Here is a 26,735-nt window from a genome sequence, read left to right as displayed (position 1 = left end):
CCCATTACACAGGAAAGAAGGCAATTGGATAGAGAAGGTGGATCAAAGTATGTGCCTACTACCTACTGGCATTGGGCCCTGTGCTAGGTGCTGTTCCTGTCCACTACCCTCACACCACCTGTCCCATGTAGTGTGCTCTCCCTCCTTGATGGGTGAGGAAGGGATGCTCAGGGAAGGTAAGAGACTTGCTTAAGGCCATACTGTTAGTAAGTGATGGAGGCCACCCCATAAAGATATTGAACATGGGGGGATATCATCGAGGCCATGGGATCTGGTAGCAGAGTAGATCCATTCCAGGAATCCAGAGATCTTGGGATGTGGAGGAGACCATGCGGCAAGGCAAGGGTCCCACAAAATGGGATGCCTGACCAGCGGCTGAGGCATAGTAGAGAAGGGACTAATATTAGGGAGTGTGCCACCCGAGAAGGAGGGAAAGCTGCCTCAGGCCTCACCAGGTACCTCCTGCACCAAACACACGCATTTATCTTGGTGTTTGAACCACAGATGCTAACAAGGCGGCGGAGGGTGCATGGGTGGGCATCACCTCTCCCCTCGTCCCAGTGATTGGCCTCTTAGCTGCTTGGCTGGCTGAGATGGCAGCCTGGAAGGCCTTATTCCTTGGGGCTGTGTTTCAGAGCTGGGGGCCCCTGTAGATGTGGTCTTGGGCCAACAGCTGAAAGTGGAAGGGGCTTCATTGGGAAAGAGGCCCTGAAAGCGTGGCTCTAGGCCGTGGCTTCAGTGGAGGGGATGGGGGGAGAGATGCCTGCAGCCAGGAGACCGTGATTTCTACCCAGTAGCTTACTGTTTCCACAGATGATGATCATCTCATCATGGGGTGACATGTGGGGTGACATTTTGGAATCTCCACCAGGGAGAAGACCCCAGGCAGGACAGGTTGGAGGTGGCTCAGGTGGTTGCTAATGCTCGTCTAGGGTTAAAAGACATCATTTGCGGTGGCAACAAGTGCCACATTTGTGTGACTTTTTCTGGTCACGTTCAGCCACTTGCATGTGGGTGCGATGAAGGATGCCATTTTGCAAGGCTGCAACAGAAGGGCCAGGGGGGCAGGGGACTTGAGGGTACTTCTGTTCTTTCTGTAAGTGTGATGCAAGAGGTGAACAATAAGAAAAGCGAAGATGACAATACAGCAGCGGGGGTGGCGGAGTGACAGGTCCCAGTCTGAGTCTAAGTTGTGCTGCTGTTAGAATTCCACACTATGTGACTGTGTTTGTTCTAATGTAGGAGGATTCAGGAATGGGAGGTTTATTGAATGGCAGGCGTCTGCAGGAAGAGAGGTCAGCAAAATATCCATCATCTCGGCCAGCCCCACGGGAAGGGAAGACCACAGCAAAACATTCTCTACTTTGTGCACGAAGTATCTTCTAGAACCGTACCTGACAAATAGCAGACAAGCGATAGTTTTGGGGATTTTGATGTGTTGATGGATGTGAAGTACTTAGGACCACACTGGCGGTTGGTAGTTGCTAAGTTAGCTATTGTTATGATTGGTGTTATTTGTGAGCGCATGTGAGCTATTCCCAGCAGTTGCCAGAAATATGTAATTAAGGAACACTTTCAAAGGTTGCTGAGGTCCTACACTATGCAAGTGGGGGACATGAGCCAGAAACTTTTTAAATTTTAACTGGTAATATGACCCCATTTGTCCACACAGGCTGATGAGGCCTGGGTGAACTTGGCTGAGAGCAACAATAACAAAATCCATCATCTCTAGAGTATCTGTAGAGTGTTCAGTACCTACTGGGCATTGTACTCATGCATATAATATGGATGTATAAAATATCTTTTAATTTTAACCTTCTGCAATGTAATTATTATTACCACCACTTTATAGATGGAGGAATGGCTTCCAAGAGATAATAGCCTGCCAAGCTCACCAATCAAGCAAGAAGTGGATCTAGGATTTGGATAAAGGCGTCTGGGACGATTAGGGAAGAAAAGGTCATGAAGACAATAACAGGATAGAAGAACTTGGAGTGGCCCAGAGCCTGGAGCCACTCTTACTATGGCTGCTGCTTAGACATTATAGGGTGCCTGAGACGTGCCAGGCACCGGGCCAGGGGCTTTGCTGCACAGAATCACTGATCTTCACAGCATTTCTGTGACGCAGGGATTAGGCCACCCTCGTTTTATGATGAAGGAATGGAGGTTTTTCAAGAGGTTACATAACTCGCCCAAGGCCACACAACTGCTAACTAGCAAACATGAGCCCAGAACCCAGTTCATCTGACAGTCTAGGCTCTTGACCAGGTAGGGAGCGAGGCCTGCTTTTTTTTTTTTAATTTTAATTTTTTTTAATGTTTTATTTTTTGAGAGCGAGAGACAGAGTGTGAGTGGAGGAGGGGCAGAGAGAGAGGGAGTCACAGAATTCGAAGCAGGCTCCAGGCTCTGAGCTGTCAGCACAGAGCCCGATGCGGGGCTCGAACCTATGAACTGTGAGATCGTGACCTGAGCCGAATTCTGACACTCAACCGACGAGCCACCCAGGTGCCCTTGCTTTTTTGTTAAGTAGATGCTTTTTGGAACACAGCCATGCCCGTTCCTTTATGTTTGGTCTTAGGCTACCCCAGCAGCAGCGCTGAGTAGTTGTGACAGAGACCATATGCCTCACAAGCCTAAAATATTGACTATCTGGTCCTTTAAGAAAACATGTGCTGACCCCTGCTTTGACCTCTATCCTGTTCAGCTTGCCTTAATTCAAAATACAATGGCAGCAAAAGAATGGGACAGCTGGAGGGGTGAGGGTCGGAATCAGGAAGTATCAGAAAGGGTCCAGGCTATGACAGGGTGCCAGAGTATAGCCAAGAAGCTGGATGAGCCGTCCACGTGGACACTGAAGTTCCTGGGATGGTGGGAGACTTTGAGGAAGAGAGGAAGACTGAGCTTCACATCAGAGCCTCTGTGAGCTGTTAGGTCTGGACAGAGGTTATAAAAGAAGAGCAAGGAATGACCCTCACAGAAAAAGGACAGAAGAAGAGCAGAGATGTGGAGATAGAAATGAAGTGCGAGAAGAATGCCAGCTCCCCACTTTCTCCAAGGCCTGGGGCACATAGGTGGGAAAGGCTAAACCACCCGCAGGGCCGCAGGGAAGGCAGGGGCTCTCTGCAGGTTCAGTGGCACCAGGGTCGGCGGAGGCTGCTGGTGACCCAGCCCAGGGCCCTCCTCACTACCCCTCCCCTCTGCCAGTCTCACTGGCCCTGCCCTCACTACTCTCTGCCACCAGGGCCCTACCTGTGTAGTCGATGACGAAGCCAGCACTGCTCACGGACGCGTCACTGCGGAAGGCGAGGAAGAGGCTGTTGCTGCTGCTCTCAATGCGGGCTGGAAGCTGGGAGCCATAGAAGCTTCCTATGAGAGGGCTGAGGGAGTCCCGTCCATCGTAGATATGGAGGAAGTCATAGCCTGGCTCCAAGTTAAAGCTGGGGAACAAAAACATCCCACCCCCACCCCACTAAGGTCAAAAAAGGCTCATACTGTGCCTTAGGCTCTCAACCAAAGGATGGGGCCTCCCAGACAGTGAGCCCTTCACCCCACCGGCACCCAATTCCTGACACTTCCTGGCTAGGGGGAAAATGGTAAAGCCCCATGATGGCCTCCCAGTCAGGCGAGGAGATGGAGAAGTCAGGCGTGGGGGCAGAGGAGACAGGTCCCAGAGCTGGTGTCTGGAAACCAGGAGCTGAAAATCTAGCAGCCTCTTTCTGCACAAATATTTTTAATTGGAATACACTTGACATACAATATTGTGTAAATTTAAGGAGTGTAACATGTCCACTGGCTACATTTATATGATGTAATATGATTGCCAAAGTAGTGACAATTAGTCCCTTCATCACGTCACATAGTTATCACTTCTTTCTAGTGGCTGGAATAATTAAGATCTAGTTTCTCAGCAAGTTTGATGATTGTAATACAATATTGTTGTCTGTATTCACTATGCTGTGCGCACAAGGGAAAATGAGTTACCAATTCTACATACCGAGTGGTCAGCTAGAGCAGTCTACTTATTTGCCTCTGATGTTCTCTGTAATGTGCTATCTGCACCTCCTTTTCCAAGAGCAAAGAGTCACCCAGGGAGCCATTCTCAGGCAGGAAGGGGTCCATTCTCATGAAGAGCTCGGCTTCATCCCCTTATCCCCAAGCCAGTTCTCAGCTCTCCTTGGGATTCGCAACCATCCCACTCTGGCACCCACAAGCATGCCTCTTTCTTGGCTATTTTGACTCTTGCATGGGAAAAAATCCATTTGAAAAAACTGTCTTAGTTTGGCAAATTGAGTACTAGAGTTCTTCAGTGTCATTGATCCCACCGGATTGGCCAGAGTGAAAATGATGGGAAATACCAAGACTGGAGAGAACGTGGAGCCACTGGCGCTCTTGGGCCCTGCTGGCAGGAGGTAAATTTGCTCAGCCGCTTGGGTATACTGTTTCACAACACCTACTAGATCTGAACATATGCCTGCCCTGTGATGCAGTCAGTCCAGTCTTAGGTACGTATGCAACAAAGCAATGGACACTAATCAGGTGTGCAAAGATGAAAATGACAGAATGTGAGTTGGGAACAGATTTCTGATGCAAACTTGTTTAGAGCTGAGCCACGGGCTGCGATACTCAGATATTCCTTTTGGCCCAGCTAAGAATGAAATAGCAGTTCTACTCTTTAGCTAAGACATGTGGCAGAGAGAGGGGACCGTGACATCTCTAGGACAAAGTGGGTTGGGCTGGCAGGGGGATGGGATGGGGATCCGAAAGTTACAGGGGGGTGGAGCCAGATGTGTATTGGCCTCCTTCCTCCATGGCACCTCGCACTGGGGTCAGCGGCAGGGTCACACCACCACTTCTCGGTGGTATGGTCTTCTTGCTCCCATAATTCAGCTTCCAGCCAATGTGCTTTTTCCCAAGTCACCAGGGGAGTGGTTTGAAGAGAGCCAGTCTTGGTCACAGATGATCTCTCTGCCACTTCCTAACTGCCTTCTGTCTGTCCCTGCCTTCCTTCCATCATTGTATTTTAGCTGCGCACTCTCAATGTGCCGGCCACTGTGCAAGGTGCTCGGGACACAGGGATCTATCAGATGACACCCCTCCTTCAAGATGGCGATAGGGCCAAAGGAAGCAATGGATGGGAAGACAACTAAGCAAAGCATGAGGTCTGTACAGGCACATGGGATCACAACACAAAGTTCCTTGGGGAGGAGGAAGTGAAAGCTTTCGTGGAGGCCAAGCTGGAGGAAGTTTTGGGAGATGCAGAGACCCTTAGTAGTTGGACAAGGAGAGAAAAAGAAGTCGCCAAGAAAGGAGAAGCAGGGGTGAAGTCACAAGGGCAAGAAATAGTCTTGAAGCTGTGGGTAGTTCAGTCTGGCTGGAGCTCAGGGGTTAGAATGGGGTTGGGGCTGGGGGGGTTACTGAATGGAGAGGTAGGCAGAGGCCAGATAGATGGGACTGAAAAGTCCAAAGTTTGTTTTTTTTTTTTTTTTACAGCTTAATGATTTATTTTGAGATAGAGAGAGAGTGGGACCTGAGGAGGGGCAGAGACAGAGAGAATCTCAAGCAGGTTCCGCACCACCAGCGCAGAGCCCCATGTGGGGCTCAAACTCATGAACCATGAGATCACGACCTGAGCTGAAATCAAGAGTTGGATGCTTAAGAGACTGAGCCACCCAGGTGTCCCTCAACATTCTGATTTTATAGGATGGAGGTATAACCACTATAGGATTTTAAAATAAAAGACGTATCTGTTTGTGTCTTCGTTTTCAGGTCGAGGTATAACTCACACCCCATGAAATGATCAGCAATTAAGTATACCACCCTATCGGTTTTGACACATGCATGACAAGACCCAGGATGTTTCCAGCGTCCTGGAATGTTCCCCTTCCCAGTCAACCCTCCCTACCCTGAGAAGCCACCACCGAACAGAATTTTATCACCATAGACTTATTTTGCTGATCCTAAAATTTCATGTAAGTGGAATCATACATTATATCTTTTTTTGTATCTGTTTTCTTTTGCTCAGCATGGTATTTTTGAGATTCAGCCATGTTGCCTGTATCAGTAGTTCATTCCTTTTTACTGCTGAGTAGCACATTATCATATGTTCAAATGGAAAATGAGGTGGCTATTTTAGCATTTTCGCCAGACAAGGTCACTTTGACAGCCAGCTCGAGAAGAGGTTGGCATGGGAGGAAGATGGGGGCAGAGGAACCAGTCAGGAGAGACTACGGTAGTAATTTAGTTGAGAAATAATAAGGGTTTCAAGCAAGGCAGTAGCTGGGAGGCTGGAGAAGAGGGGAAAATGTGAGGAGAATTAAAGCCGCACAGGCTCCAAGCCTTGCTCACTAATGGAAGGAGCAGGGCAGGTGCATGATGGCGGCACTCCCTAGGGGTCAGAAGAGAGCTCTTCTGAGGGGAGAAGTCATATGCTTAGTTCTGTACGCGCTGCTGTGGGTACCAGACCTCCACCAGTTGGAAATGGGAGGCTGCAGCTCAGAAGACAGTCTGGGCAGTGGTTGCATGGAGTCTCCAGGTTACAAGAGGAGGGTGAAGCCATTGGAGCAGATGGGCTGGTCCAGGAAGGAAGTGTGGATGAGGAGGGGAGAGGCTGGAGATAGAGCCTGGCCAGGGAAGGGGGCCACGAAAAGGAAGCCACAAAGTCACAGAAACCTGGAGAACCAGAAGGGAGGAACTTCACAGAAACCAAGGAGAAAAAGCAGGGTAAGGATGGAGGGAGCGAGCGAGAAGTGCCATGGGCTAAAACATGGAAAGTTCCATTTTGTGCGGCGACCAGGAGTTCGCTGGTGTCTTTTATCAATGGAGTTGCTAGCGGGACCGTGGAGGCCGAACCCAGATTTCAGTGGTTGGAGAGTGAACAGGTTGGAGGAGGTCAGGACGGAGACACAAGCAGAGATGATTCTTTTGAAGAGTTTGCCTCTAGAGGGATGAAGGAGACCGTGCAGGAGCTGGATGGGGGAAAACCTGAGAAAAACTTGAGCCTGTTCCCCTCTAGGGAGCGTGATGGAAGGGGCCAGGTGGCAACAGAAGGGGAAAACACAGGAGAGCAGGGGAAAAAGGATCCAGAGAGGCCCTGCTTTCTGAATCTCAACACCTTCGGAGGTTAAAAAAAAAAAAAGATAGAATAATAGCTACTTCATCAATTATCATAAGGATTAAATAAGATAGTATGTGTAAAACCACAGAGCACAGCTCAGGGCACACGGGAGACATCCAATAAATGCTAGTTTCCTTCCTTTGGACTCCTTAACCTTCCACGGAATGGAGAACTCTGCCCCTGGCACGCCTATGTGTACTCACCTGGACACCGGGGTCTAAAACCCCTAGTTGCTCTGAACCCCTCATCTCCCACCCGGGGGAAAGGTACATACATGTTAAATACCAGGGCGATGACGTAGTCCGGAGAGACGGTCACTTTCCAGTCACACTCTTTGCCTGGCGGGTAAGGTTCTGGGTAATTTGGTGACAGAATGACTCCTGATGGACCCGACAGGTCTCCCCCGCAGGGAGCTGGGGAGAGAGGAAGACAAGGGTCAGACTTTCCCCTCACTGGGTCACGTTTTCTTGGGCACTGGTAAGGCACAGTGCAGGGGGGTTAAAACCTGGCTTGAGGGGCCAAGGGCAGGGTGGGATGGAATGGGTACAAGGTTGTACCCTGAAGTGACAGAAATGTTTTGGAACTAGCAGAGGTGGTGGTTGCACAACATTGCGAATGCACCAGATGGCACTGAATCATTTATTTTAACATAGCAAATTTTATGTTACATGAATTTCACCTCAGGAAATTATTATTTAGTTTTTAGTGTTTATTTTTGATAGAGAGAGAGACAGAGAGTGAGTGGAGAAGGGGCAGAGAGAGAGGGAGACACAGAATCTGAAGCGGGCTCCAGGCTCTGAGCTGTCAGCACAGAGCCTGATGTGGGGCTTGAACTCACGAACTATGAGATCATGACCTGAGCTGAAGTCGGATGCTTAATCGACTGAGCCACCCAGGTGCCCCTCACCTCAGGAAATTATTAAAAACAAAGACAAAATATCTGGCTCTGCCACTTCCTGGCTATGTGACCTTAGGGAATTTACCTAACCTCTCTGGACCTCAGCATCCTTTCTCTATTGCAGGAAGACATTATATTTCCCTTGGGGATGGTAGTAAAAATTTTGGAGAGGTGGTTAAAGCATTTGGCATACAGTAAGCAGTCAGTATTTGGAGCCCTTATTCATCTCTGAGACATTTGAAACACATGGTCTCTTTCCACCGCCTCACATCCAGTTTTCAGGTGAGCTTTGTGGGTGTTCATCCCACGTTCCACGTCACTCGCTGCCAGGAGGAGCGAAAAACACAATCGCATTCACCCGCCAAGTGTGGCTGGCCTCCTGGCTGTCAGTGCTTTCGGCATCTGCTTGGGGATACAGACACCTTCCAATTTTCCGGAAGACCTTGTCTGAGAGAATGTGTGCCCCTCAGTTGTATGGAGATATGACGGAGCTCCGTTAGGCCATGATGGTCCCCACCCCATCTGGCTTGAGATGACAGGCCTTTCAAGCAAGCGGGCAGCAGGAAATTGGCTGGCGATACAAGAAGTCGCTTGCCCAGAGCCCTGTGGGGGCATTTCCCAGATTCTGAATCAGGTTCTTCCCTGAATGGCTGGGTCACTGTGCTGTAGCAGTAGGGTGTGAGAAAGGGGAGGCTGGAAAGTATACGGGGTCACTAACAGGAAATCTGGCCGAGACTGCAAATATGGCCTGGTCTGAGAAAAAAACCACAGTGCACAACTGGAGGTTGAAGTACAGCAGGCCAGTAGTGAGCCCACCGGAGCCTGGAAAGCCATTCAAGGAGAGGCCAGAAAATCCAAGATGTGACACACAGGCAGGAGCCAAGGGTGTATCTAAGACTGAACTTAAGAGCAGCCAATTGCTTGTCACAGAGCTGAGTTTTATTGCCTCATGCTGTACCTTTCACTCAGGGTAAGGCTTAAAGCACTAGATCAATGCCCACAGGGTCTTTCAAAACAACAACAACAACAACAACAACAACAACAACAGTAGTCCTCAGGGCCATAAAAGCCTGAGTGGTCAAGAGTAGTGGGTTTTTTTTCCCTCCCATGGAAAGTACATCCCAAGTATCAACTTGAATACCAAGAACACTCAAGTGGGCACCTGTTATATGTCAGACATGACGTATAGCATATTACATACATCATCTCATTTACATCTCGTAACAGCTCCATGAGCTATGGTTGTTCTTCCTCGTTTAGAAATGAGGAGGCTGGGACTCAGGGGGGTTAAGGACCTTGCCCAGAGTCACTCTGAGACTCGACCTTCATCTGTGTGGCTCCAAAGGATGCCCCTTTCCCATTTTATTCTGCTGGGAATTGCTGGCCAGGGAGCAGAGGAGTGCTCCTCCCTATAGGCTGGCAGGGGAGCAGCCCCAGCCACAGGAAAGCCTACGAACAAGGATGGTTCCTCTCATCAGGTCTGCTTTGTGTCTCATTCACTCCTCCCCTGCACTCTCTTAGAGAAGAGGGTTACATGAATGAGATGCACTGGAGGCCTGTGTGATCAGGATAAAATCTTGCACTTAACACAGCAGGACCCACTGCCTGGTCCTAAGAGTGGCCCTACCCATGGCCTAGAAACTGATGCAGGTCATGTGGGCAGTCTGAACTCCCAGAGGACCTTTTAAGAGGGCAGAGTGATGCCTCCATTAGAGCAAGGGCCACCAGGCATGAGACTCTTTTGTGGCACAGGGGTTTCCCCCTTAAGTTAGCCACAGGTTGGGGTGAGTCTGGGTGTTTCTGAACCTTCCCGTATTGTTCTTCTGCCAACCCCCAAAGTGCTCACAGTTTGTCTGGGTTCTAGGCCTCTGCTATGGCACAGTCGCCCTCCAGATGGTTCCCTGGCATCGGATGATCAGGCACCTGCTTCCCACTCAGGACCCCGATGTGGGCTTCACTGCCCTCTGCCATTTGTGTATAAAGGCCTGGCCAGGCTCCTAGCTGCTTCCTGTTTGCAGCTGATTGAGGAGTATGCCGAGGAAGGAAATGCCTTCCCTTTCCAGTCCCATTGGCAAGCCAGCAGGACAACTGAGCTGTTGCAGACTAAATGAGGCCTTGGCAACATCCTAGCATCGCCTGGTCCTTTTAGCAGGTGACCCACAGGGTTGGGAAGGCAGGCTGGAACTAGAAGCTGGGTCTTGCTCCCAATCCAGGGTGCCTGCCCCTCACCCATGGTCATGCCCTGCCCTCTCCCTACTGTGAGTCAGAAGCAGAAGGCAGGTTCTGGCCTGCAGACCCAGGCTCGAGCTTACAAACCATGGAAGCCCAGGAGGGAGTGGAAGCACGTGGTTGATCACCCCAGATGGCCAAGTAGTGGGCAGGCTGTACTGTGGGGCGAGAGTTGAGAAAAAGGCCACCGGACTTGCAGTTACACAGTCCTGGGTTCCAATTCTGATTGTCCCACTTACTAGCTGTGAATTTGGGCAAGCTATCCCTTCTCTGGGCCTCCATTTCCCCACTTATAAAATTGAAAAAAAAAAAAAGAAAAGAAAATGATGAGAATGGCTTCTAACATACACTGTGTTCACCATGAACCAGACGTGGTTCTAAGTGCTTTGTAGTATGACCTTGCTTAATCCTCAAAACAACGTGATGAGGTAGGTGCTATCATTGTCCCTATTTTACAGGAGAGGAAAATGAGGCACAGGGAGATTAAATAATTTGTCTAAGGCCACACAGCTTGCTGTGGTGAAGCCACCGGACTCGGTGGTTGGAATCCAGAACCTGAGCTCAAAACTTACCACCTGGTGATTCCATTTGCAAGAATGCAGCTAAAATGTCTAGCCCGGTGCCTATCATGGGGATGACGCTCAATAAATACTTGTTTTCCCCCCTTGCTTTTTCCCTATAATGAAGGGATATCAAGGCCAGCCAGACCGGTCATGGCAGACTGCCAAGGGAGCTGGAAATTAGGGGCTTGTCACTGGGATTTCCAGACTGTTTGAGCGAAGAGACAAAGACATTCATTTTGTTGCCTGAGGAACGTTTCCCCAAGCTGAGTACAGAAGAATGGGTAATGAAAGCTAAATTAACCTCTTTGCCCTGCTTGCTGCACATTTATTGCTCTCAACAGCTTAACACAGTGCAGCCCCCCTCCTCCACCTGGGACAGTCTTATCTCAGGACCTGCTTTTCTGTAAGAGAAGCCTAAGGAACCACAGCCCTGTAGAAAGCTAAATTTGGAAGGGGCCTCAGAGGTCATCTGATTCCCTTCTGGGCCTCACCAGAATTCCCCTTCCCAGATGGGATTCTGGCTCAGGGGAGGGAGGGGAGTCCTAAAACTGAAAAGAAGAAAACAGAGAAAGGAGGAAAGGAAAGAAGGGAGGAAGTTAGGAAGGAAGGAAAGAGAAAAGCAAGGAGGGAATTAGCATTTCTTGAGATTTGGGTTAGTTATGTCCTCACCCCACAATGCCAAGCGAAGTATATCTACTCTCACTTTACAGAATAGGAAACTGAGGCTCAGAGATGGATTGATTCCCCATGGCCACTGAACTAGTCCATGGCATAGCCAGGATCTGAACCCCGATCTGTCTCCTTCAGTACCCCATATTCTTTCCTACATGGCTCCATGTAGCTGAGAATGGAGCTGTTCCTGGAACCCAGGTCTCAACTTCCTGTCTGCTGTATGTTCACCATGCTCCTACCATGTAACCTGGGTCGCTCCCAATTACTTGTGAGAGACGGGATTCAGTGTGTCCCCTTCAGTGCCAAGCCTCAGAGCTTGGCCGGCAAAGGCCAGTCCTTGGATGCCTGGACAGAGCCTCCCCTGGAGCCTCTGTGGAAAGAGGTGTCTGCAGGGCATTGGCCAGGTGGAAGCCGCTGGGCTGTGTCTCAGAAAGTCCCTGGGACCTGTCCCCGGCACAGTAGTCAGTGTGGGAGGTAGGAAATTGAAACGCTTTGCATTCAGACTGATGTGGGTGTGAATCTTGGCTCTGCCATACCCTAGCCCTGTGATTTGGGCAAGATATCCAAATTTGTCTAAGTTTCAGTTTCCTGAACTGTAAAATGAGGGAATGGTGCTCATTCTGGAGAGCTGTAGGGAAAGTCAAATGAGGCTGTGTACGAAAACATCCAGTATGGGGCTGGCACACAGCAAGGGGACTCAGGGACTATCGCTTCTCTTCTAACACCTGTCGTTGACACAGGAGATAAATGCATTCAGTACTTTGCCTGAGAAAAAGGGCCATGTGGCAGTAAGCACCTGGATGCTTCTATTTCTCTTTCCAGTCTTCTCCTCCTTTCAAGCTCCTTCCCCATCCCAGTCTCCAGTGGCCAGGGAGCACGATTATTTACACCCCAACTCTTACAAGCTCCCTGACCTTGGCAAGTCTCAGAGTTTCCATTTCTTCATGGGTCAAATGGGGAGATTTTTAAGACTAAGGACATATCTGGAGATCTGACACCCAGGTAACCAATACTTTCCTTGAGCAGAGAAAGGGCAAACTTCTTTCCTTTATACCTGAGCCTATGGGTGCCCTTCCAGTGCTTTAGGTAATGGAAGGGGCATCTGGGAACCTGCTGACCTTCCTACCCGAGCTCACCCATCACCTTCCTCCCAACCTATATAGCCTGAGCCAGGGGAGAAAGGAGGCAGACATGCCTGGCTTAGCAATTTGGGGGCCCGTTTTGGGGAGGGAAGAATTTGTCGTGTATAGAGAGTGTGAGTGTGTGAATGTGAGGTAGTGTGTGTGCGCATATAAGCAGGGTAAACTGTGGGCTTTCTGCAACTTTCAGCTGCTCCAATTCTCCCAGCCAGCCTCTAGAGGCAGCTGCCACTTATGCCACAGGGTCTGGAACACACAACCGGTGGGACCAGAGGGCAGGATTCGCTCTGCAGCTGCTTTGTACCAATGCACGTTGGTGGGCTGGGCTGCCAGAAGAATCTGTTCTCGATCTTCACGCAGCTGATCTCTGCGCTCCCCTGTAGCGCATAGCCAGGGTCACACTGGAACACCGTGGAGTCTCCGGCTTCCCAACTGTCGCCGCTCCGGCTCCCATTCTGCGGGACCCCAGGGTCGTTGCAGGACGTCGCTGTGGACACTGGGATGAGGGAACAGAAGAAGTGGGGTTGCCCAGATGTCTGCCGGACAATGAGGCTCCAGCTCATTACCCTCACTGCCATCACCACGCCCACCGCCAGTGCCACTGCCACAATCTGTCACCTCCCACCGGCATCGCTGGCTGCAGCAACAGTGCCACCGTTTCTGTTCTCACCCCATTTCCTGTCACCGCCTCCACCGCCACTGGGGACCACCAGCTATTTTACCAGTAGTACCTTCACCTGTCACGAGATACCACGACTTAGGTGTGATTACACAGCCACGATTGTAGGAGTGAGTTCAATTCGATTTAATGACACAAGCCTTGTTCCATAGATAAGCTTTGAATTTTGTGTACATCATGTTGCCAACAGGAGTGACAAGGCGATTAAGTCTAAACTCCACGTATTCAATCAGAAGGGTCTGCCAACGGGTTGGGAGCAGGTCTGCCTGAGCACTGAGCAGCGGGTGTGAAGGGGCAGGGAGAACTGGAGTCCGGTGAAGGCTGTGTCCTCCCTTGCATGGCAAATGCCCAACCACCCATCAGACTGAAACCAAAGGGAAGTCTGATGTTCGTAGCAAGTGATAAAGTAGAGTTCAAAATAGATATGTGTAGCTGAGAGGTATCAAATATTCAAAAATGTGGGAATGTGGGAGATGTTCCCAGGCTGGTAACCTAACTTCGCATACAACAGACCACGTATTTTAAAAGCAAATGTCAAATGAATGGTGGAGGGAAGGAATAAATAAATAAAAGGATGAACGAATGAATGAATGAGTGAACAGACGCAGCATGAGAAGACACACCAAAGGACATGATGGAAGAAAAAGTCCAGAGAAAGAATCGGGGACAGCTGCAAGCTCCAGCTGCCTACACAGACCCCACCTGTGTCATTGTTCAGACTGTGGTCAGCCGGACCCAGGGACAGGAGGCTCTGGAGGCCACAGGATGCACAATGGTCATTTGCTTGGAGGGTCAGTTCCCCCCACCCAAAAATTTTGGGGAAAATAACATGCACAAAACGAAAGGAATTTATTGTGGAGTAGAACGAAGGGGCGCCTGGGTGGCGCAGTCGGTTAAGCGTCCGACTTCAGCCAGGTCACGATCTCGCGGTCCGTGAGTTCGAGCCCCGCGTCGGGCTCTGGGCTGATGGCTCAGAGCCTGGAGCCTGTTTCCGATTCTGTGTCTCCCTCTCTCTCTGCCCCTCCCCCGTTCATGCTCTGTCTCTCTCTGTCCCAAAAATAAATAAACATTGAAAAAAAAATTTTAGAACGTAGAATTCACGTTAGTTCTTCAGCAAAAACGTGAAGCCTCAAAAAGATTTTAGCCTCTTAACAGCCTCCAGATCTGCAGGTGGATATACATGCACTCCGTTCAGCTCTTTTCAATGGAAAAGCTCGAGAAGCCCTCACCCAGGGCAGCTGTACACACCAATACCACCCATTATAAGATCTAGGACTGTGTGGATGAGCCTGGAGTTAGAGTATCTGATACCTTATACCCAATAACAATACACAATAAACTAGGGCCCACAGTCAGATCTGGCTCTATGCCTGTTCTTATAAATAAAGTTTTATTAGAATATGGGCATGCTCATTTGTTTACATATGCTATACTATATTCCAGCCACATCTGTAAAATTTTCCAATACATCAAACTCAGTCCCCTCCCCACTTCTCCCCAGGACCTTTGCACCTGCTGGCCCTTCTGCCTAGAAAGAAGGTGCCACAGAGTTTCCTGGGCCAGCTCCATCTTGTTACTCAGTTTTTAGCTCCCATATCACCTCCTCAGACAGGCCTCTTTGATTGCATTCTTCTGGGCTCAAATCTTGACCCCCTTCCACCAACTTTGTCACATTATCCTGTTTCATTTGTTTCATTGCACAATCTGTAATAATCTTGCTAATTCGTCTGTTTGCTTCTTTATTGTATATCACTTGTGCATCTCTGTGGGAACAGAAACCTCGGCTGGTTTGCTTCCAACTGTCTCCCCAGGGCCTAGAACATTACCCAGCACACAGCCATGCTCAGTAAATATTTGTTGAATGAATAAATAAATGAACAAATCATCACCATCTGACACTTACTGAATTTATTTATAAAGTCAAATAAGAATCAATCTTATTCCTTCCCAATTAAAAACAGACTTAGCTTTCATCTCTAGCTCTACAGTGTGCTGTACACATGTAAATGATTCCCTGGAAGAAAAATAGCTCACTGTTCTGACCATATTCAGAAAGATTATTTATATGGGAGGCGACAGAGTGCAATGATTAAGAGCCTAGGTCTGGGAATCAGACACGGGGGTTTTGATCCAGTCTGTGCTGCTTATTAACTAGATGACCTTGTATGAGAAACCTCTCTGGGCCCCAGAGCCCATGCCTGCAACATGGATTAATAATGGCCACCATATTCTAAGGTTTCCGTGAAAATTATTAGCAGAGCGCTTTAGCGTGGAGCCGGCTCAGTGGGTGGCAGTGACTATGCTTCCCTCTCCTTCAGGGTCTCCCTGACCTTCTTTGTTCCCACTTTCTCTCCTGAATGCTCCTGAATTCGAGCTGCTTGGCAAAGCCCTGGGGAAATGCTGGATCCACGTGGTTCAGACAGGATGTTAGATGTTACACGGTCATGTTTACTTAATAAAGCCAAGCCTGCACTAATCGTCTCTGGCATTTCTGTACAATCCCCCATCAAACACACACTATAAAGTTAACATGGGGTGAGCCATTCTCCCTTCCCCAGAGTAGTCCTGGTATTTGCTCACTGATGGCAGCAATAGGGAAGGTGACCTTTCCTGAACCTCAGTTACGCCCAGACCCTGGGCCAGGTGGTCTCAGCCTTTCTGGAGCCCAGGCTAGATAGCTTTGCCCACTCCCCTCTCTGCAGACCTACGCAAGGCTCCGGACATCTTGTCTCAAGACACGCTTGCATTAGAGAAAACCAGCCATTCGTGCGTTCAGGTGGTCACGTGGCTGTTAATTCAGGAAGCAGTGTGTGAGCACCTCTGGCCTACGCTGTGGGGGAGTCTGAAGGCAGGACCTGGCCCTGACTCTCGAAGAGCTGCCTGTGAAATGGCAAGTAGGTGGCCACCTCCAAGCCAAGGCAGAGTGTCTGGAGTTGACAATGTGCTGAAGAAGCAGAAGTAAAGTGCTAGGGGTGCCACAGGCCACAGCAATTTATTCTGAACGGAGAGATTAGGAGGAAGTGGCACCTGACAGGAACCTTGAAGGGTGAATTTTATGTCTACGGGCTGGGAGTGGCATGAGGAAGCAGAATGGGCTGCTGGGCGGAGGCACGGCTCACGAGAGTGCCCAGGGACTCTGTCCCATGTGGCCACACTGCACGTGCAGTGGAAGTCAGATCATGCAAATCTATGGGGGAATTTTCAGTGCAATTAAGAGGAGTTTTTTTTTCTTTTTCCTCCAGCCATAACCATTAGCTGGGGCACAGTCAGAGAAAAATACATGTCTGGTTTAATTATTCATGGTCCTCCTTTCCCCGGAGAGTGGACTGAGCTGTCTCTTTAATGTTCTCTCCTCCCTTCTGGGGGATCCTTTATAGCATATCCCAGCAGTCTCCAAAGTCTGTCCCGTAAAATGCTAGTCTCTTGAGATAGTCTAGGAAAAAGTCATCCATGGTGAAATATGTTTGGGAATTGTGACCCACTAGATAGATACCTTCTGAATTTACCTGCCTTAGCATACTAGAAGTTCTCAGGGGTCCCAAATCACAGATCGCCTCTTTAGGTCTGCCTTGACCGAAGCACCTTCTCAACGTTGCTTGATCATGCAAAGTTCTTTTTCCGGCAACATCAATTAACAGTCCATGGAACTCCAGGGAACAGATGTTGGGAAATGCTGACCTAAAATGATTCCCTTGCTGCCCTGTGGTGGGAACCTAATCTCAGATGAGATCAGCATTACTCCATGGTCCCCAGAGAGTCTCTGTGGTATTGACAAATGGGTGCCAGGATTTCAAGTAAGAAGACTCCCAATGAGCCCTGCAAGGAGCTATTCCTTGCTAGGCTGGACGCTTGCATGAGTGTTGATCGGGCAAGTTAGTGAGTATAAAGGAACATAATCCTGGAGACCCTTATCTCCCCTACAGACTGTTGAATGCTCATCTCCATGGAGAAAACAGATGCACACAAGGGCTGGAAGTAGGGTTTGTGACACCATTACAGCCTAACTGGTGCCAGAAATACACCTAACCACCTTTAGTCAGTATACCAACCAGGTGAGACTGTGGAGGCAAAGCCGTGGCAAGGGGTGCCACACAGGCTTGCTCCGGAATCACCATGGAAACCACCCCCCCAACACACACACACAGTGGAGTAAGGAGATGGTAATGAAGACAGCTGCTGTATAATAAACATAAGCATAAACCGAGGCAGAGTCACTCGTGCAGGGAAATGAGTGACGGAAGAGGCACTTCAGAGGAGATGAGACGATGCATCACAGGGGGAGGCAGGACCAATACATGAATTATCTAATACTGGGATTTGGATGTTGAGCATTGCCCATCTTTGGTAGCTCTTTGTTATGCTCCTCCATAATTGGCTACTATAGTACATAATTAATCGAATTTAGATCACTCATGTTTGGCTCCCAGTCCTTATGGAGATTTGCACTAGACTAAGAACCAGCATGTGAGGCATGTCAGAGTGGCTCTTCCATGATCGAGCCCCACATCGCCATCACCTCGTGCCTGCCTGCCCCCTTCCACGCTCCCTTTGCTTCAGCCTACATGTCTGAAAGCTGTTATCCTGCCTCTCTACTTGTGCACATGCTCTTGGCACCTAGGATGCCCTTTTCTCTCTTTTACATCTAACAGGGACCCACAGATATCCCCAGGTCCTACTCCATGGCACCTCCAATTGCACATGATCATCGACTACCCCCTCCTTGAAACACTGCCTTTCCTCATGCTTCGGGTCTGGGCTTGGACACTGTGTTTCCCGGAACATCTTCCTTGATGTTCCAAGGTGAGCATTATAGTTTATATTTCACCCTCCAGATACTAAAAAATTTGCATGTTAGTGTCTCTTAGGCTGCCTGCCTGTCTTTGCCTGCCGAGTGAGCTCAGCACATATATCTGAACAAGTGCTAACCGGGTCCCAGGCACATAGCACCTGCTCAATGAATATCTCCACACAGTGGGGGAGGGATGGAGGAAAGGAGGCACTGGAGAGGGGTTGGTGGGGGAGGCTGGAGTCGTGCTGCAGGACAGATGGAGAGGGAAGGGCAGAAAGTGAGCACAGACCTGAGAAGTGAATGGCAAACCCCTGCTTGCTGGTGAAGAAGTCGGTGCTGAACTGCAGAACGACCGAGTTGAAGGTGCTGTGTAGGTCCTTGGGCAGGGCTGCACCGCTGAGCTCCTTCAGCAGAACCCCACTCTCCACAGGCCCATCCCAGATGCGTAGCACGTCATGGACCTCCTCCGTGTCAAACACCAGGAAGTGGAGCCTGAACAGAGAGAAGAGGCAGGCAGTCACCCTGGGCCCAGCACCTTCTTCCCAGGGGCTTCCGGTCAGAGAAGGTCGTAAACCTAAGAAAGACTTGCAAGAAGGAAGAGAAAGCAGTGTCTGGCAGCACGGCTTCCATCCAGTCTGCTCCTCCCACTGGGGGTCCCTAACAGTGGGGCAAGGGTGGTGGGGTGTGGCTTTTGTGCAGCTTATTATTATAAGCTTCATGTTGCCACTGTCGAACCCCACCCGTCCCTCCACGGCACACAACAGTCCCCAGACATCACTCCTGAGTCCACATCCATTTCCCAGACTGTGAGGGGGATGCCGAGAAGGCCTAGATCCAATCAAAATCCCAAAAAGTCGTTTTGTGGCTATCGACAAACTGAGCCTGAAGTTTATATGGAGAGGTGAAAGACCCAGAACAGCTACACAATATCGAAGAAGAATGAAACTGGAGACTGACACTACCTGATGTCAAGACTTCCTACAAAGCTGCAGTAATCAAGGTGGTATGGTGTCGGTGAAGGAACAGATGAGTGGGTCAATGGAACAGAATAGAGAGCCCAGCAATAGACCCATGTAAATACAGTCAACTGATCTTTGACAGAGGAGCAAAGACAGTCTTTTCAACAAATGGTGTTGGAACAACTGGATGTCCACATGCAAAAAATGAATTTAGACTTGAAACCCTTCATAAAAATTAATTCAAAATGGATCACAGACTTAAATGTAAACATAAAACTATAAACTCCTATAAGACAACATAGGAGAAACCCTACATGACCTTGGGTGTGGGGATGACTTTTAAATAACATGCCAAAGGCATGATCCGTGGAAAAAACCACTGATCAGCTCCACTTCCCTGAAATTAAAAACTCTTCTGCAAAAGACAACGTCAAGAAAATGAAGAAAATGAGCAGACAAGCCACAGACTGGGAGGAAATATTTTCAAAAGACATCATTTGACAAAGGACTGTTATCCAAAATATACAAGGAATTCTTTTTTTTTTTTTTAAGTTTTACTTATTTTGAGAGAGACAGAGACAGTGTGAGCAGGGGAGGGGCAGAGAGAGGTAGGGAGAGAGAATCCCAAGCAGGCTCTGCACTGACAGTGGGGCTCCAACTCATGAATCGTTGAGATCATGACCTGAGCTGAAACCAAGTCAGATGCTCAACTGAGCCACTCAGATGCCCCAACATACAAAGAATTCTTAAAAGTCAACAATAAGAAAACAAATAATTCTGATTTAAAAATGAGCCAAAGACCTTACCAGACACCTCACCAAAGATACACAAAATGGGGAATAAGCATATGAAAAGATGCTCCACATCATGTTACCAGGGAAATGCAAATGAAAAGAGCAAAGGGATGCCACGGCAGACCTCTTAGAATGTCCCAAAGCCGGAACACCCAACAATACCAAGTGTTGAGGAGGAGGGAAACAGGAACCCTTACACATTGCTGGTGGGAATGCAAAATGGTATGGCCACTTTGGAAGATGGTCTGGACATTTCTGACAAAAGTAAACATACTCTTCCTACTGTACCATCCACCAACATCCTTTGGTGTTTACCCAAAGGAGTTGAAAACTTAGGTCTGTCCAAGGACCTGCACACAGACGTTTAGAGCACTTTTATTCATAACTACCCAAACTTGGAGGCAACCAAGATCTCCTTCAGTAGGTGCACGGATAAACTGTGGCACATCCAGATGATGGAACAGTATTCAGTGCTAAAAATATATGAGCTCAAAAGGCATGAAAAGACATGGAGGCAAGTTGAATGCATACTACTGAGTGAAAGAAGCCATTCTGAAAAAGCTTCACATTGTAGGATTCCACCTACATTCTGACATTCTGGAAAAAACAAAACTGGAAATGGTAAAATAAATAAATAAATAAATAAATAAATAAATAAATAAATAAGTGCTTGCCAGGGGCCGGATGGCTGGGAGGGATGAATGAGTGGAGCACAAAGGATTTTTAGGGTGGTGGAAACACTCTTAGGGTACTATACTGGTGGATCCATTTCATGGTACATTTGTCCAAACCTATACAATGTACATCAGAGTGAACCCTAATGGAAACTACGGACTTTGAGTGATAATGATGTGCCAGTGTAGGCTCATCATTTGTGACAAATGTACTACTCTGGTGTGGGATGTTGACAGTGGGGGAGGTTGTGCATGTGTGGGGGCAGGAGGCAAATGGGAAATTTCCGCACCTTTGTCTCAATTTTACTGTGAAACTAAATCTGCTCTACAAAACTAAGTCTTAGGAAAAGAGGTGTATGTGTGTGTGTGTGTGGGCACGGGTAAAGGTAAGGGGTTGTTGGGGTGACGGAGCTGTGGTGGGGAGACGGGTGAGCCTACTTCTTGGTCTCTAGGAACAGAACTCAGGATATTGGCTACACATAGGCTTGGTTTAGATAATCCCTAGGGATTCAAGGAGGCCAGGCAGGGGTTTCCATGTGGAGGGTGACTGCAGGCCACAGACAGAGCTCCCAGAGCAGGGCAGCTGAGTAGGAATCCTGAATTCTTCCAGGACAAAATGTTCTGGTTGCCAAAGCTACTTTGACTACTAGTCTGGGTGACTCTCTTCTCTCTCAATCTCTTTTATTATCAAGTTGTTATTTTGGAACAGTTTTAGACTTCTAGAAAAGTTGCAAAGATAATATGGAGAATTCCCATAGACCTCTCACTCTCTCTCCCATTGTTCATGTCTTACATTTCCCGGGTACATTTGTCACAACTAGGGAACCAAATCAGTGCATTATTACGAACTCAGCTCCAGACTTTATTTGGATTTCACCAGTGTTTCCACTGATGTCCTTTTTCTGTTCTAGGATCTAATCCATTTATCACTATCTCCTTTAAAAAATTTCTTTTTAACTTATAAAAATAAGACATGCTCAAGGCAGAAAAAGACAAACAATATATAGATGTACTGAATTTTTAAAAAGTCTCTTTCTTACACAAACCAATCTGTTCTCCAAAGCTTTTTACTTGATGTTAGTTTCGGTGTATATCCTTCCAGACTTTCAGTGTTGCACACTTGCATTTTTCCCCCCAAATAGGACCATATTTTACATAATTTCATGTCACTTTTTTTACTTAAGACTCTTTTATGTACCTAATATGTACAGTTCATTTTTTTCTCTACAAAAATGGACATGGTTATATTTTACTATCTCACAAAAGACTGCAAGGAGTGCTCCCATCTTCAGGTAGCTTTGCACATTTCTGTTAATATTTCAGTTGATTGTAGCAAGAATTTTGGGGGGAAGATGGGTCATACTTAACAATTTTTGATAAATGCTGCTAAATTATTCTCTTCAGTGATCATATTGATTTATATTCCCACTAAACAGCATTCATAAGACTCTTCTCTCTAAACTTTACCTCATCAACATCAGATATTACAATGTTGTAAATATATTCTATATTAAAAACTTGCCCATCTGCTAAGCCAAAATGGAATCTTACTGGTGTTTTAAGTTTAGATAATTTAGTTAGGGTACATATCTTTGCATATATTCATTGGCCATTTGTATGTCTTCACAAACTTTACCCATCTTAATTGAGTTACTTGTCTTTTAAAATTCTATTTACAGTTAACTGTAACTCTAGTATAATTTTTTTTATACTTTTTGATTTGTTTTTCATACATTGCTAATATTTTCTCCTACGTCTGGTATCTCTTTGCCCTTTAAATTTTGTCCACAGTGTCTATTTCGGTGTAGGGGTTATTCATTTTATATAATCAAGTGTGGTAATCTTTTTCTTTAAGGATACTGGGGGTCATGTTATGCTTGGGCAAATCCGCTCCTTCCCACAATGATTGGACAGCAAAACTTTAATGTTTCCCCAGACTTTGTTAGTTCTATTTTTTGAGGTTTTCAGGTTCATTATGTTTCCAAATGGACACTCAACTGTCCCACTACCACCCATGTTTTGACTATCAAAATGCTCTGTTTACTTCCTCCTATTTATTATAGTCCATGCTTAGTTTATTCATTTGTTTACTACCTGTCTCCCCAACTAGAAGACCGTTTTCATGAGTGTGAGAGCAGGTATTACTCACGACGGTAGGCCCCAGTGCCTAGGATGTGCCCGACAACTTTGGATGGTGCTCATGAATACCTGGGGAAGGAGGACACTTGTTGCTGAATAATCCAGGCTCCCCCCATGGGTTTGAAATGCTATAGGTTTGGTCATGAGTCCGATTCTAGATGCTCTCCTTAGTTCCAGGGCCTTCCTCCTTTGTCTATATGGATGCTACTTGTGGTACTATGAACATGCCTCCTCAACTTACTTCTGTTTTCTTATTTCATATTTTGATATTATGTTTTTAAAGTTATTCTGGTTGTTTTTAAATACTATTTTTAATGTTTATTTATTTTTGAGAGAGACAGAGCATGAGCAGGGGACGGGCACAGAGAGAGGGAGACACAGAATCCGAAGCAGGCTCCAGGATCTGAGCTGCCAGCACACAGACCAATGTGGGCTCAAACTCAACAACTGTGAGATCATGACCTGGGCCAAAGTCAGATGCTCAACGGACTGAGACACCCAAGTGCCCCATCATATTTTGATATTCTTACAGGGCAAGTCCCTCTTCATATTCCAGTCTCCCTCCCAAATTTCTTAGCTATTTTTGCAAACTTATCCTTTGACACGAACTTTACAGTTACCAAGTTCCAAAAAAATCCCACTGATACTTTGATTGGAATTGCACACATGTGTTGATTAATTTGGGCAAACTGATATCTTTATGCTATTTTCCCCAGCCAGGAACACTGTAGATAACTTATTTAGGGCTTAGTTCATTTACCTTGGTAAAGTTTCATGGTTTTCTTCTTTGTCATGTTTTTCTTTTGTATACTTTGTATTAAATTCTTTTTTGAAATATTGGTTTTTGAGAGAGAGAGAGCATGGGGGAGAGGCAGAGAGAGAGAGGGAGAGAGTATCCCAAGCAGGCTCCACGCTGTCAGCATACAGCCTAACACGGGGCCTGATCTCACCAACTGTGAGATCGTGACCGGAGCTGAAATCAAGAGTTGGACGTTTAACCGATGGAGCCACCCAGGCACCTCTGAATTATTTTTTAAAAACTCCATTGTGAATGAGATTTAATCGTTAGTTACATATTTCTTATTGGATGTGTGTGTTTCTTATTTTCAGCTATCAGTTAGTTCTAACAGGATTCAAATGAATCTCCTGGATTTCCCGAGCAAACCCTTTTACAGATCTAGGTGGAGGTCCTCCACACCAGAAGCTGTGTGGGTTCTAGTTCCTCTGGCAGGCAACCCCTTTGAGGGTTTCTGGCAGAGTAAAGACAGATGGGCTTCCCTTCAAGGCGTTCAGCAGGAACCAGACTGGAAGCCTGGGGCACCGCACTTGATTGGAAAGAGGAAGAAGGAGCTCCCCAGGAAGCGGAGCAAACCGGTGTACTCCCTGCTGTGCCAACTGCCCCCTTCCTTGTCTGCTTTCTCTACGTTTCTCGACGCACTGTGAAATTGACCCCAACCACAGGAGCAGACCAGGGGGTAGGCGGTGCGGGCTGCTGTGCATGCTCGAGGGAAAGAGAGGTGCTCTGGGCCGGACTTGTCGGGGAAGGAAGGAGTTGATGAGGCTTGAAGTCTGTACAGCATGAAAGGGAGTGTGTTTTCTTTGGATTAATAGCATGAGACAAGACCCGAAGGCAGAGGGAGGTCAAGGGGCTGGGAAGAGAGGCAACTCCCACACTGGAGTTCAAGTGGCGTCAGGATGTCCCAGGAAACAGAGCTGGGCTGAGAGAGTAAAGATAATGAGGCTCCGGAATTAGCTAGAGGAACTTGTGCTTTGTCCTCTTTGAGTTAGAGGCCCACTGAGCTCCCTGAGGGCGAATTACTGAATGGCTGAATGAATCCATGAACTAATGAATGAAATCCCAGGGGGAGCCATCTGATAGGAAGCTGAGCAGAGAGAATATGGAGACGAGGTGGAAATGAAAGAAAACGAGGTTGTTCATATAACAACCACCGTGTACAAAGCACTTTTGCATGTGCTTAGCCCACACAACCATCTTTATCTTGTAAAGATGGCTTCATTCCCATCTTTAAAAATGAGAATACAGAAGTTTAGAGAGGTTGAGTAACTTGCCCAAGGTCAAGGGCTGGTTTGAGAGTGAGCCAGTATTACATTATATAATTATAGTCCGGGTCCAACTTTGGTGCTCCCACTCTTCTCCCTGGTAATGCTGCCCGCGCCTCCGGAAAGGAGAGGCTGTGACCGGGAGCCAGGCATGGGCTGGAGAGGCCCTATTAGTAATCAATAGTTTACAGCTGAATCATACACAAGGCTAAAGGGCTGATCTTTGAGACCATGAATTACAAAGGCCAGCTCTCTGCATTCAGCTTAGCCTATCTGATCATCAGATAAAGTCAAGGGCTTGGCATTGAAGAGGTCTGGAGAAGTGGGAGCAGGAGGCAAGAGGAGGGAGCCCGAGGTCCTTTGCCTGCAGAAACAATGCAATTCAGCAGTCAAAAGGATAGAGGCTGAAGGTGCAGACCTCTTACTGCATTCATTTATTTAAACACCTCCCATGCGCTGGGTGCGGGGAGATAATGGTGAAGATGACAGACAGAGTGTCATTTTCCAGTTGTTTCTGGAGATGGGCAATACTCCCACATACACAAACCCATTAAAAGATTATCAGCTGTGGCAAAGGCAGTGAAGGAGGCAGCGTGCTGAGACAGAGTACCCGCTTTCAAGAGAGTGGCTGGAGAGGTGATGTGGAATCAAGAGGAGAGGCTCATAGGTGCCAGCCCTGGGAAGAGCAGGGCAGAGAAGGAGGTAGGAGGACACTTCCTATCATAAAGGCAGCGTGTGCAAAGGCCCCCGAAGGCAACCAGCCTGGAGTGTTCGAGTAACAGAAAGGTCGCTGAAGCTGTTGCTGGCCCAAGACAAGGCAGGCAGAGGCCAGGTTGGGTGGGGCCCTGAGGGTCTGGGAAAAGTTTGGGTTTCATTGAGAGATTCTTCAGCTGAGGCCTGGCAGGATCCGATTTCCACTTTAAGGTCACTCTTGCTGCCCAGATGAGAATAGTGGCAGGGGCAAGAGCAGGTGCAGGGCAGGTAGCTGGGGGCTGTAGCAGGGGGCCGGGGACCTCTTGTATTAGAAATCCTTGATGAGAGCCAGGTAAGACTTGCTTTGCGAAACTGACCACATTTATTAAGACTCTTACTGAAGACTTTTTCTCATCTTATAGAAATCAAAGTCTATAAAATGCTAATCAGAGGTTGTGATTGATAGGGCTAATTCCAGGCCAAAGCAGACTATAGGCTTCCCTGAGCGGCTCCTGTGCAGGTGAATCAGTCTTCTTTGGCTTTTGAAATACTGGAAACAATTTGAGGACCCTGTTCCCACGGTGCCCCCAGGTGGGAAGGGAGGGAGAGAGGCGAAAAGTAGTCCTTCCTAGAGATACCTTGCTCCTGGGGCAACAGAGATTTCCCTCACCAAGTCTTCCGGGAGCCCCAACTGCCATCCTCCAAGCCTCTCTAGTCTTCACCCATTTTCTTCTTATCTTCTTGCTTCAGAGACTTTTCTCTGCCTGGAATGTTCCTACCCCCATGCACCCTCACACCACCTGCCATGGTTGAGTTGTCTCCGCCAAAAAGATATGCTCAGGTTCTAGCCCCTCTACCTGTCAATGTGACCTTAACTGGAAATAAATGCATTGTTGCAGATATAATCAAATTAAGATGAGGTCATGCTGGATTAGGGTGGGCCCTAAATTCAATGGCTGATGTCTTCATAAGAGAAAGGAGAGGGAGACTATATGCAGAGATACAGAAGGGACATCGGGGAGAAGACCAGGTGAAAACAGAGTAGAGACTGGAGTGACACATCTGTGAGGCAAGGAATGCTAAGGGTTGCTGGCAACTACCAGAAGCCAGAAGAAGGACAGATTGCTCCCTGGAGTCTTCAGAGGGAGCACAGCTACACTGACACCTTGATTCTGGACTTCTAAGCTTTAGAACTGTGAGCAAGTAAATGTCTGTTCTTGTTTTAAGCCATTCTGCTTGTTACAGCAGCCCCAATAAACGAATACACCACCTTACTGATGTGTACCAGTCGGTGCCCCTCACCCAGTGAGGCTTTTCCTGGGCTTCCCCATA

General features: G+C 47.8%; 1 protein-coding gene across 1 annotated transcript in view; it reads right to left on the bottom strand.

Moving 5' to 3' along the window:
* Positions 1 to 26,735, bottom strand: part of CSMD2 (CUB and Sushi multiple domains 2) — a 600,812-nt gene that overhangs the window by 138,828 nt on the left and 435,249 nt on the right. The window contains exons 26-29 of the mRNA XM_047870009.1: positions 18,373 to 18,575; positions 12,920 to 13,111; positions 7,389 to 7,527; positions 3,250 to 3,437 (exon numbers count right to left, since the gene is read on the bottom strand). Coding sequence (XP_047725965.1) covers positions 3,250 to 3,437; positions 7,389 to 7,527; positions 12,920 to 13,111; positions 18,373 to 18,575 — 722 coding nt within the window. The remainder of the gene's footprint in view (positions 1 to 3,249; positions 3,438 to 7,388; positions 7,528 to 12,919; positions 13,112 to 18,372; positions 18,576 to 26,735) is intronic.

The sequence above is a fragment of the Prionailurus viverrinus genome, chromosome C1 (assembly GCF_022837055.1).
Source record: "Prionailurus viverrinus isolate Anna chromosome C1, UM_Priviv_1.0, whole genome shotgun sequence".
Lineage (NCBI taxonomy): Eukaryota > Metazoa > Chordata > Mammalia > Carnivora > Felidae > Prionailurus > Prionailurus viverrinus.
This window is presented reverse-complemented; position numbering and strand designations above follow the sequence as displayed.